The 13,501-nt window shown below is 45.9% G+C and overlaps 2 protein-coding genes across 3 annotated transcripts in view; one reads left to right on the top strand and one right to left on the bottom strand.

Moving 5' to 3' along the window:
* The window catches only part of LOC137331223 (uncharacterized), a 126,106-nt gene that overhangs the window by 15,053 nt on the left and 97,552 nt on the right, over positions 1-13,501 (top strand). The window lies entirely within an intron of this gene.
* LOC137331222 (PHD finger protein 13-like) overlaps positions 4,484-13,501 on the bottom strand; it is a 115,784-nt gene continuing 106,766 nt past the window's right edge. Inside the window, exon 6 of one of the 2 annotated variants that reach the window (XM_067994854.1) lies at positions 4,484-5,220. In XM_067994854.1, the coding sequence (XP_067850955.1) occupies positions 4,994-5,220 (227 nt within the window). In that variant the 3' untranslated portion in view covers positions 4,484-4,993. The remainder of the gene's footprint in view (positions 5,221-13,501) is intronic. The other variant, XM_067994855.1, reaches the window with a different exon arrangement.

The raw sequence follows: 13,501 nt of genomic DNA, 5'->3' as shown, positions 1-13,501 counted from the left end.
CCATAGTGCCCGAAATTCAGTAGAGGTTCAAGGCGAGCTGTTGGGTGAAGGGCTTGGCATTAATGATAGTTCCTTTGACGTAGGCCTCAAGGTCACCTGTCCAGCCCGGCTACACATAGTTACACTGGGGTACTGCAGTGAGTTTCTGGCACCACACCTCAGGAAGGATTGAACGGCCTGGGAGGAAATACAAACGCAGATTCACCAGAATGATACCAGGGCTTAAGGGGTTAAATTATGGGGACTGATTGTACAAACTAGGCTTGAATTCCCTGGCATTTAGAAGGTTGAGGGGTGATCTGATCGAAGTGTTTTAAAATGACAAAGGGATTCGATAGGGTGGACACAGAGAAATTATTTCCTCTGGTGGGGGAATTCAGAACAAGGGGGCACAATCTTAAAATTAGAGCCAGGCCGTTCAGGAGTGAAATCAGGAAGCTCTTCTTCACACACAGAATAGTGGAAATCTGGAACTCTCTTCCCCCAAAAGGATGTGGAGCATTCAAGACAGATGGATAGATTTTTGTTAGGTGAGGGTATCTAGGGATATGGAGCAAAGGCGGATAAATGAGATACAGATCAGCCATGATCTAATTGAATGGCAGGACAGGCTCGAGGGGCTGAATGGCCTCCTCCTGTTCCTATGTTCCAGACAAGGCTCTATTCACTCCTTACTACTATCAGGAAAGGACAGGTTTGGAAAATCAGTTAGCTAAGGACGTCAGATAGAACAGAGAACGGGGAATAAAGATAGGAAAATTGAATTTAACAAAACAAAATGGGGATGTTGAGAGTCTGGCTGTCTGATGGGGTGCTGAGCAATGCAGAACAGGAAGATCCAAAGTTTGATCCTTCAGTCTCTGCCAGGTCTGTTGATTAAGGCCAGGGTGGTAGTGGAGGTGCAACAGGGTTCCTGCATCCCTGGGCTAGCAACTAAAAAGCAATTTGTAGATTCCATGAGTCCTGACCCCAGCTGTCCATTTTGTGGACAGAAATGTACCGGTGATGGCTGCAACAGTTGGATAGCCTGCCGAAACTCTGCATCGAGACGAACAATGGGCTCGGGTGTCTGTCCAATCACAATGACACAAATTACTCCCGTCGTCTAAATGTTAACGCCAAGTTCCCGAGATTTATATTCAATGTAGATTTTATTTGATCTCCCAAGAGTAGAAAACCAGACAACACGATGGTTGCCCAACAACGGGAAGGGCACCAAATCAAGACCCAGGCATGGGCCTGATGTGCAAGGCCGACACAGAAAGGAAGCAGAGAGAGAGAGAGAGAGAGAGAGAAACATTTTAAAATGCTCTTCACCTCTCCCCCTCCCTCCTCTTCCTGCATCAAAACAAAACAAGGTGACGCCCTACAGAAAATACAAATCATTTCCACAGAAAACTGGCCTTAAGGAATAAACAGGTACATCGTAAACGCAGCCTGCACTTTACAAACGCAGGGCCTGATTATCTTACATTTGTACAAAGTAATACAAGGTAAGGGCTGATCCCCTCTGGTGATTCATGTGGTGAAAGGCTTTAGTGCAATTTAAACCACATCCCAAGTAACCTCAACGTGCTCTTTCAAGCCGTCTATATCCCATAATATCTTCCTTTGCTTTTCAAACAAAATTATTTACAGATCACTTTCCGGGGTATTTACAAATGGAAAATTACATGGCAACTTAATGCTGGGCTAAATACCCAGGGCCCAGGGATAACATTTTTTTGTAGTTTAAAAACCTCTGGGCTTCTTTAAAGAGGCAGTACCTACATTGGATAAACCACCGTCCTGCTCCTCCATTTGTGCGTTTAATTCCACCCTCCCATCCTATTATTCCTCTCCCCACTCTCCCTTCCAGGTGGCCTCTCGCTGAGTCTCCACAGTCACCGGCCTTGCTCCCGTACCTTGTCCCAAGTGGGCGAGTTTAGACAGAGATCATCGGCTGGCTATTCGACCACAGAGGCGGACCCCCCGGTCCTCTTCATGTTCAAAGTCCACATGGAGGGGTGGGTTCAATCGGATGGGGGAAATCAGGAGCCAGAACTTCCAGGGGCCAATCGAGACCAACTGCAGCACCCTTAGCCCCACCATCAACAGAGATGGACCTAACTCAGCTCAGGCAGTGTAATGATTAACTGAGCCACCAGAGGCAGCACTTTCACTATCGCCATTCCTCCCTTTAAAAGCCCAAGTTGCTAAAAACAGAAAACTTTTTTTTAAAATGTTGTTCGCTGTATTTCAAAATCTGTTTTGTCAAATTAATTCCTCATCCCTGATTTTCACCAACAAACATTATTTGAAACTCATATCTGTCAGTTCCGGCTACAGTGAAACGTTCAGTTAACGCTAAAACCAAATGATTTGAACAAAATTACCCCATTCTTTCTTTCTTTTAAGCTATTCAGTCTTGAGTAAGTGAAGTTCCACTCTTCTACCTTGTGCTACGGAGCTCCACAGATAACCTGATACTCAAGAACACAGCGACCTCAAAAACAAAACCAATCACAAGGAAACAGCGCCAACCAATAACACTCTAAAAACACTTTTTTTGTCATTTACCATGGACGCATCTCCCCCAACGTATCTCCCCTAGTGTCCGCAGCATCAGCAGAAAACCCCATGGGTGGTGTTACCCCGTTGTAGTGTTAATAGTTATAAGTACTTAGGAGAATTGGCACTAATTATGGTTCAGAATAAAAACCCCAAACACTTACACTGACGCATTTATAAACAATTGACCAATACGACTGTAGTGTGAGCAAGTCAGTGCCTTGGTGGGGGGAGGGGGAAATGGAGCTGGATTAACAGTTTTAAAGATTCATCCCCTCCAATGACAGACCTGTACCCCAGTGTTATACAGTGACAGACCTGTACCCACCAGTACTGTACCCCAGTGTTATACAGTGACAGACCTGTACCCACCAGTACTGTACCCGTGTTATACAGTGACAGACCTGTACCCACCAGTACTGTACCCGTGTTATACAGTGACAGACCTGTACCCACCAGTACTGTACCCGTGTTATACAGTGACAGACCTGTACCCACCAGTACTGTACCCGTGTTATACAGTGACAGACCTGTACCCACCAGTACTGTACCCCAGTGTTATACAGTGACAGACCTGTACCCACCAGTACTGTACCCCAGTGTTATACAGTGACAGACTTGTACCCACCAGTACTGTACCCCAGTGTTATACAGTGACAGACCTGTACCCACCAGTACTGTACCCCAGTGTTATACAGTGACAGACCAGCGTTGTACCCCATTGTTATAGTGACAGACCAGTACTGAACCCCGGGGTTGTACAGCTTAAAGTGCTCTCGCCAGCAACAATCCAAGTCTGGAAGGACGGAATCTATAATTGTGGGTTGGGTGTTATACACAGTTCAGGTGGCCCATTATGTATGTTCACCGTTACATGTTTGTGAAATCCCAGTGACAACAACATAGTGATGTATTCCGATTGGGGGATATATTATTGCGTGGTTGAGTTAAGGCAGTGTAACTGAACTAAACGGGCCAAATGTTTGAGTTCCCATTCCCTCGGTCTATGTGCCACCATATTACCAGAGAGCTCCGCTGGTGGCTTGTTTCGGTAGGACCTCTGCTCAAGGCACTGACTCGTGCCTGGGTGCAGTTTGTTGAGTGTTAAATCCTGTAATACCTCACACAAGCGGTCATTTGTTACGCGTGAGTCTACGCACCGAGCGTCAATAGACTATTCCACCGTGAAGGGGCCCATGCAGTGCCCTTAATTCTCATCCACACTGGCACGCTATTAAGCAAAATGGGGGTAGGTACCTGGGCGACGTGTCCTCTGCCCTAACCTAGTGAAGTCGGGTACAGAGCTGTCGGCACGGCTCAGTATTGCACCGTGTACCCACTGGGCCATCGGGAGTTTGGGGAGCGAACTTCGAAGATTAAAGCCTCTACAACGGTTGCAAACAGCTGCCTAGAAACTGGTGACATCACCAACACCTCGAGACAACAAACAGCTTCATTTCCATTATTCAACGGGAAACAAATCTCAAGTTATAATTGCACTTTTTTTTATATCTAGAATGGGAGAGTGGGAGGAAATAAAGAGGGGCAAGACAAGTCCTGATGAACCAGACGCCTGTCCAAAGGTTAAATGTGGCGTCATGACACGTCCGTGGAACCATACACCTAGATTTTTGCATAGCGACTTCTCAAACTTGAGGCCAAGGCCTATTCGTGTGACCATTTTAATCTTTGGTGGTTGGTTCACTCGGACGAGGTGGTCTGTAACCAGAACTTAAGGAGAGGTTTTCACTGCCATGCTTACACGCAACAGACGTGACTGAATTGCATTTTTATGACAGAGAATTCACGTCTGGGTTCCCCACCCCCCACTACTCTTCCCCCCCCCCCCCCCTCCCGCCCCCCCATCCCCACTACTCCCCCACCCTGCCCCGCTACTCCCCCCCCCCCGCCCCCACCCAACCCCGCTACTCCCCCACCCTCAATGGTAGTCCTCTGCAACGTAGCAAAGTTCAAACATTCCCCTTTGTTCCATTGACAATGGGCACAGTCCACACTTATAGTAACAAATAATCTATGGCATTTTCTGGCATCTCTTTACATAGAAGTCCTGCTTCATAATGAGTGAAACCACAGGTCTACTTTAAATAGGACAGTGCAGAACACGTCACCGTCTAGGTCCAGTCTCCTCCACCGAGTCCCGGGTTTTAGTGAGATTACTACCAAAGAAACAAGAGATTGCGGTGAGGTTGGATGAGTGAGAAGAGGCTGTTAGTTCCAGGTCTCCGATATATATATATATATATATACACATTCAGCATACGGTGAATCCTGCACCATTGAGTTTTGTCAAGAAGGCAAATATTCAACTTCAGAGCAGGACAGGAGCAGGCCCGGCCCCACAAAGTTCTCAGAACAGCCTCTCCTGTTTCCCTTGTGCACGATTGTCTCTACAACCTGCCGGAATCGCCAGGCCTCCGACTAGTCATTCGCTGAAGCGTTTCTTGGGCCCGGTCCGGGCACGGTTCGACCTCCGAATGTCCTGCTTGGAGTCCTTGCACTTCTGGCAGATGAAAACCTCGGGAACGTTGGACTTCCTGATCTTGGCGCACGAGAGGTGGATCCAAGTCCCGCACTCGTTGCACTCGATCATCGGCCTGCCAGCAAAGGGCTTCATGCAGAAACACGTGATCAGATCCCAGGAATCGTCTTCTGAAAGGAAACAAACGGTCAATATTACGAGACACTCAACGCACAACTAGAATTACGTCGTTAAGCCCTCAGCTCCGCGTTAATGCAATCCTTCCTCCCCCGAGGGGAGCTTAACCTCACCTTCACTCAGCCCACCACCAAGGTTAGGTATAGATGAGGAATCAGGACATCCTACTCCTCCTCCCAATGAAACCGACAGTCCCACTGCCACTTCGATGAGCCCAGAATTTTTGCCTCCACTGTCCCTTCCAAAAGGGACTATTGAAAAGCTGCTATTATTTAACCAGATTATATTTTGCAAAGTTCTCAAACCATTGGGCTGTTGCTAACCTCTCATATATAGGATGGCACTGACTCCAGTACCTCACCCAACTGCCCATTTGTTTAAACGGACGTACCCAGACAGTGAACGTTATCAAGCTATTCAACCATGGGGAGCCATATATCCATACGCTTGCACTCTCACAAGCAGGGCTCACTGGATGGTCATCAGAAGCAAGGAATCGTGCTTTTTTTCCTTTCTTAGCTGAGGGATGTGAGGTCAATTGTAACACTCCTACTGCCCAGGCTGGAATCAGCTAATTAATGGTATTGCAGTGTAGTGGTTATACTACTAGACTAGTAATCCAGAGGCCCGGACTAATAATCCAGAGAATGAGAGTTCAAATCCCACCGTGGCTGTTTGAGAATTTGAATGCTGTTTAAATAAAGAGTCGGTGTCAGTAAAAGTGACCATGAAGCTGTCGGATTGTTGTAAAAACCCAACTGGTTCACTAATGTCCTTTAGGGAAGGAAACCTGCCGTCCTTACTCGGTCTGGGTACAGAGGTTGGGAAAGACAGAGAGTGAACCTCCAATGGAGTGATGAGCTGACAGAATGAGGACTTTCAACAGGGAAGGCGGCGCGGGAGGGGAAGGAATATATCTATCTCCTTCTTGAATACACCTAATGACTTGGCCTCCACTGCCTTCTGTGGTAGAGAATTCCACAGGTTCACCACCCTCTGAGTGAAGAAATTTCTCCTCATCCCGGTTCTAAATGGCATACCCCATATTCTGAGACTGTGACCCCTGGTTCTGGACTCCCCAGCCATCGGGAACATCCTCCCTGCATCTAGTCTGTCTAGTCCTGTTAGAATTTTATATGTTTCGATGAGATCACCTCTCATTCTTCTGAACTCTAGTGAATATAGGCCTAGTCGACCCAATCTCTCCTCATAAGTCAGTCCTGCCATCCCAGGAATCAATCTGGTAAACCTTCGTTGCACTCCCTCCATGGCAAGGACATCCTTCCTCAGATAAGGAGACCAAAACTGCAGGTGTGCTCTCACTAAGGCCCTGTATAACTGCAGTAAGACATCCCTGCTCCTGTACTCAAATCCTCTTGCAATGAAGGCCAACATACCATTCGCCTTCCTAACTGCTTGCTGCACCTGAATGCTCGCTTTCAGCGACTGGTGTACAAGGACACCCAGGTCTCGTTGCACCTCCCCTTTTCCCAATCTATCACCATTCAGATAATAATCTGCCTTTCTGTTTTTACAACCAAAGTGGATAACCTCACATTTATCCACGTTATACTGCATCTGCCATGTTCTTGCCCACTCACCCAACTTGTCTAAATCACATTGGAGCCTCTTTGCATCCTCCTCACAGCTCACATTCCACCCCAGCTTTGTGTCATCTGCAAACTTGGAAATGTTACATTTAGTTACCTCATCCAAATCATTGATCTATATTGTGAATAGCTGGGGCCCAAGCACTGATCCCTGCGGTACCCCACTAATCACTGCCTGCCACCCGGAAAAATACCTGTTTATTCCTACTCTCTGTTCCCTGTCTGTCAACCAATTCTCAATCGATGTCAGTATATTCCCTCCAATCCCATGTGCTTTAATTTTGCACACTAACCTCTTGTGTGGGACCTTATCAAAAGCCTTCTGAAAATCCAAATACACCACATCCACTGGTTCTACTAGTTACATCCTCAAAAAACTCCAGTAGATTTGTTAAGCATGATTTCCCTTTCATAAACCCATGCTGACTTTGTCCAATCCTGTTAATGCCTTCCAAGTGTTCTGTTATCACATCTTTTATAATAGACTCTAGCCTTTTCCCCACTACTGATGTTAGGCTAACTGGTCTGTAATTCCCTGTTTTTTCTCTCCCTCCTTTTTTTAAATAGTGGGGTTACATTTGCCACCCTCCAATCTGTAGGAACTGTTCCAGAGTCTATAGAATTTTGGAAGATGATCACCAATGCATCCACTATTTCCAGGGCCACTTCCTTTAGTACCCTGGGATGTTGAGTATCAAGCCCTGGGGATTTGTCAGCCTTTAGCCCCATTAATTTCCCAAGCACTATTTTTTTTTTACTAATACTGGTTTCCTTCAGTTCCTCCCTCTCACTAGACCCTTGGTTCCCTAACATTTCCGGGAGGTTATTTGTGTCCTCCTTTGTGAAGACAGAACCAAAGTATGTGTTTAATTGTTCTGCCATCTTTGTTCCCCCATTATAATTTCCCCCATTTCTGACTGGAATGGACCTACACTTGTCTTCACTAATCTTTTTCTCTCGACATATTTCTAGAAGCTTTTACAGTCAGTTTTTATCTTCCCTGCTAGTTTACTCTCATACTCTATTTTTCCTCTCTTAATCAATCTCTTTGTCCTCCTTTGCTGAATTCTAAACTGCTCCCAATCCTCAGGCTTGCCGCTTTTTCTGGCAATTTTATATGTCTCCTCTTTGGATCTAATATTATCCCTAATTTCTTTTGTAAGCCACGGTTGAGCCACCTTTCCTGTTTTATTTTTGCGCCAGACAGGAATTAATAATTGTTGTAATTCCTGCACACGTTCTTTAAATATTAGCCATTGCCTATCCACCATCATCCCTTTTAGTAAAGTTCCCCAATCTATCATAGCCAACTCACACCTCATACTTCTGTAATTTCCTTTATTTAGATTCAGGACCATAGTTTCGGTTTCAACTACTTCACTCTCCATCTTAATGAGGAATTCTATCATGTTATGGTCGCTCTTCCCTAAGGGATCCTGCACAAGATTGTTAATTGATCCTTTCTCATTGCACAATACCCAGTCCAGGATCGCCTGTTCTCTGGTTGGTTCCTCAACGTATTGGTCTAGAAAACCATCACGTACACACTCCAGGAATTCCTCCCCCACAGTATTATAGATTGGTCAAACCAAACGAGCAATATGTAGATTAAAGTCACCCATGATTATAGTTGTACCCTTCTTGCATGTGTCTCTAATTTCCTGTTTAATGCCCTCCCCCACATCTCCACTAGGAGGAGTGTTTGCTAGTGGTGTTGGGGAGGGTTCAAACTAAAGTGGCAGGGGGTTGGGAACCTGAGCAGGGAGACTGAGGAAAGCGTAACAGGAAGGGACAGAAGGTATGGAGTAAAAGGTAAAGTGTTAAAAGAGGAAAAAGCAGGAACTAAGTGTCACAAAACATATTTGAAAGTTCTTTATCTGAATGCACATAGCATTCGTAACAAAATGGACGAGTTAACGGCACAAATAACTACGTATTGGTATGATCTTGTGGCCATTACAGAAACATGGCTGCAGGGTGACAACGACTGGGAATTAAACATGCCAGGGTATTTAACAATCAGGAAGGACAGGCAGGAAGGAAGGGGAGGTGGGGTGGCTATGTTAATAAAGGAAGGAATCACTGTAATACAGAGAAATTATATTGGGACAAAGGATCAGGATAATGAAACAGTTTGGGTAGAGATAAGGAATAATAAGGGGAAAAAAACACTCGTGGGCGTAGTATATAGGCCTCCTAATAGTTGCAACTCTGCTGGAAGAAGTATTAATCAGGAAATAGTTGGGGCATGTAATAAGGGAACAGCTATAATTATGGGGGATTTTAACTATCATATTAACTGGACAAATCAAATTGGGCAGAGCAGCCTTTATTGAGTGTATTAGGGATGGATTTCTTGAGCAGTATGTAACTGATCCAAAAAGGGGGCAAGCAACCTTGGACCTGGTCCTGTGTAATGAGCCAGGATTAAGTAATAATGTCCTAGTTCAGGATCCCCTTGGAATGAGTGACCATAACATGGTTACATTCCATATCCAATTAGAGGGTGAGAAGGTTGGTTCTCAAACAAGCGTACTGAGCTTGAATAAAGGAGACTATGATGGAATGAGAGCGGAATTGATTAAAGTGGACTGGGAAAATAGATTAAAGGGTAAGACGGTACATGAGCCGTTGTGTTCATTCAAGGAGTTATTTTACAACTTTCAAAAAAAATATATGCCACTGAGGAAAAAAGGGTGTAAAAGAAATGACAGCCATCCATGGCTAAGTAAAGAAATTAAGGATAGTAGCCAGAAGTGCCGAGTGGATGATCCATCTCAGCCTCCTCCCAATATCCCCACCATCACGGAAGCCAGTCTTCGGCCAATTCGATTCACTCCACGTGATATCAAGAAACGGCTGAGTGCACTGGATACAGCAAAGGCTATGGGCCCCGACAACATCCCAGCTGTCGTGCTGAAGACTTGTGCTCCAGAAATAGCTGCGCCTCGAGCCAAGCTGTTCCAGTACAGCTACAACACTGGCATCTACCCGACAATGTGGAAAATTGCCCAGGTATGTCCTGTCCACAAAAAGCAGGACAAATCCAATCCGGCCAATTACCGCCCCATCAGTCTACTCTCAATCATCAGCAAAGTGATGGAAGGTGTCATCGACAGTGCTATCAAGCAGCACTTACTCACCAATAACCTGCTCACCGATGCTCAGTTTGGGTTCCGCCAGGACCACTCGGCTCCAGACCTCATTACAGCCTTGGTCCAAACATGGACAAAAGAGCTGAATTCCAGAGTTGAGGTGAGAGTGACTGCCCTTGACATCAAGGCAGCATTTGACCGAGTGTGGCACCAAGGAGCCCTAGTAAAATTGAAGTCAATGGGAATCAAGGGGAAAACTCTCCAGTGGCTGGAGTCATACCTAGCACAAAGGAAGATGGTAGTGGTTGTTGGAGGCCAATCATCTCAGCCCCAGGACATTGCTGCAGGAGTTCCTCAGGGCAGTGTCCTAGGCCCAACCATCTTCAGCTGCTTCATCAATGACCTTCCCTCCATCATAAGGTCAGAAATGGGGATGTTCGCTGATGACTGCACAGTGTTCAGTTCCATTCGCAACCTCTCAGATAATGAAGCAGTCCGAGCCCGCATGCAGCAAGACCTGGACAACATCCAGGCTTGGGCTCATAAGTGGCAAGTAACATTCGCGCCAGATAACTGCCAGGCAATGACCATCTCCAACAAGAGAGAGTCTAACCACCTCCCCTTGACATTCAACGGCATTACCATCGCCGAATCCCCCACCATCAACATCCTGGGGGTCACCATTGACCAGAAACTGAACTGGACCAGCCATATAAATACTGTGGCTACGAGAGCAGGTCGGAGGCTGGGTATTCTGCGGCGAGTGACTCACCTCCTGACTCCCCAAAGCCTTTCCACCATCTACAAGGCACAAGTCAGGAGTGTGATGGAATACTCTCCACTTGCCTGGATGAGTGCAGCTCCAACAACACTCAAGAAGCTCGACACCATCCAAGATAAAGCAGCCCGCTTGATTGGCACCCCATCCACCACCCTAAACATTCACTCCCTTCACCACCGGCGCACTGTGGCTGCAGTGTGTACCATCCACAGGATGCACTGCAGCAACTCGCCAAGGCATCTTCGACAGCACCTCCCAAACCCGCGACCTCTACCACCTAGAAGGACAAGAGCAGCAGGCGCATGGGAACAACACCACCTGCACGTTCCCCTCCAAGTCACACACCATCCCGATTTGGAAATATATCGCCGTTCCTTCATTGTCGCTGGGTCAAAATCCTGGAACTCCCTTCCTAACAGCACTGTGGGAGAACCGTCACCACACGGACTGCAGCGGTTCAAGAAGGCGGCTCACCACCACCTTCTCGAGGGCAATTAGGGATGGGCAATAAATGCTGGCCTCGCCAGCGACGCCCACATCCCGTGAACGAATAAAAAAAAACAAGGACATATAAGGTAGCCAAACTTAATGGGGTGGAGATGCCGGTGATGGACTGGGGTTGACAATTGTAAACAATTTTACAACACCAAGTTATAGTCCAGCAATTTTATTTTAAATTCACAAGCTTTCGGAGACTTCCTCCTTCCTCAGGTAAACTTAATGGGAGGATAGAAGATTGGGAAGTCTTCAAAAGACAGCAAAAAGTAACTCAAGGATTGATTGAGAAAGGGAAGATAGATTAAGAAAATAAATTAGCAAAAAATATAAAAAGATAGCAAGAGTTTCTACAGTTATATAAAAAGAAAAAGGATGGCTAAGGCAAGCGTAGGTCCCTTAGAGGATGAGACCGGGAAATTAATGGTGGAAAACATAGAGATGGCAAAAATGCTGAACAAATATTTTGTTTCAGTCTTTACGGTAGAGGACACTAAGAATATCCCAACACTGGACAAACAGGGGGCTCGAGGGGGGGAGGAGCTTAATACGATTAAAATCACTAAGGAATTGGTACTCAGTAAAATAATAGGACTCAAGGCAGATAAATCCCCTGGACCTGATGGCTTACATCCTAGGGTCTTGAGGGAAGTGGCAGTAGGGATTGTGGATGCTTTGGTAATAATTTTCCAAAATTCTCTGGACTCAGCAAAGTTCCCGGCAGATTGGAAAACTACTAATGTAACACCCTTATTTAAAAAGGGTAGTAGGCAGAAGGCTGGAAATTATAGACCAGTTAGCCTAACATCTGTGGTGGGTAAAATTTTGGAGTCTATTATTAAGGAGACAGTAACGGAACATTTGGATAAACATAATTTAATAGGACAAAATCAGCATGGCTTTACGAAGGGGAAGTCATGTCTGACAAATTTGCTTGAGTTCTTTGAGGACATAACGTGCAGGGTGGATAAAGGGGAACCAGTTGACGTAGTGTATTTAGACTTCCAGAAGGCATTCGACAAGGTGCCACATAAAAGATTATTGCTCAAGATAAAGAATCACTGGATTGGGGGTAATATTCTGGCATGGGTGGAGGATTGGTTATCTAACAGGAAGCAGAGAGTTGGGATAAATGGTTCATTCTCGGACTGGCAACCAGTAGCCAGTGGTGTTCCGCAGGGGTCGGTGCTGAGTCCCCAACTCTTTACAATCTATATTAATGATTTGGAGGAGGGGACCGAGTGTAACATATCAAAGTTTGCAGATGATACAAAGATGGGAGGGAAAGTAGAGTGAGGAGGACATAAAAAACCTACAAGGGGATATAGATAGGCTGGGTGAGTGGGTGGAGATTTGGCAGATGCAATACAATATTGGAAAATGTGAGGTTATGCACTTTGGCAGGAAAAATCAGAGAGCAAGTTATTATCTTAAAGGCGAGAAACTGGAAAGTACTGCAGTACAAAGGGATCTGGGGGTCCTGGTGCAATAAAATCAAAAAGTTAGTATGCAGGTGCAGCAGGTGATCAAGAAGGCCAACGGAATGTTGGCTTTTATTGCTAGGGGGATAGAATATAAAAACAGGGAGGTATTGCTGCAGTTATATAAGGTATTGGTGAGACCGCAGCTGGAATACTGCATACAGTTTTGGTGTCCATACTTAAGAAATGACATACTTGCTCTCGAGGCAGTACAAAGAAGGTTCACTCGGTTAATCCCGGGGATAAGGGGGTGAACATATGAGGAGAGGTTGAGTAGATTGGGACTCGACTCATTGGAGTTCAGAAGAATGAGAGGCGATCTTATTGAAACATATAAGATTGTGAAGGGGCTTGATCGGGTGGATGCGGTGAGGATGTTCCCAAGGATGGGTGAAACTAGAACTAGGGGGCATAATCATAGAATAAGGGGCTGCTCTTTCAAAACTGAGATGAGGAGAAACTTCTTCACTCAGAGGGTGGTAGGTCTGTGGAATTTGCTGTCCCAGGAAGCTGTGGAAGCTACATCATTAAATAAATTTAAAACAGAAATAGACAGTTTCCTAGAAGTAAAGGGAATTAGGGGTTACGGGGAGCGGGCAGGAAATTGGACATGAAGCTGAGTTCGGATCGGTCAAGGCCCTGTGGGTGGCGGAGAGGGTCCAGGGGCTATGTGGCCGGGTCCTGCTCCGACTTCTTGTGTTTTTAGATTTGAGGTTAGGATCAGATCAGCCATGATCTTATTGAATGGCGGAGCAGGCTCGAGGGGCCGATAGGCCTACTCCTGCTCCTATTTCTTATGTTCTTATTTGGGG

Source organism: Heptranchias perlo, chromosome 13 (assembly GCF_035084215.1).
Source record: "Heptranchias perlo isolate sHepPer1 chromosome 13, sHepPer1.hap1, whole genome shotgun sequence".
In the NCBI taxonomy this organism is placed as follows: domain Eukaryota; kingdom Metazoa; phylum Chordata; class Chondrichthyes; order Hexanchiformes; family Hexanchidae; genus Heptranchias; species Heptranchias perlo.
The sequence above is the reverse complement of the archived record's forward strand: the minus strand, read 5'-3'. Positions and strand labels throughout refer to the sequence as shown.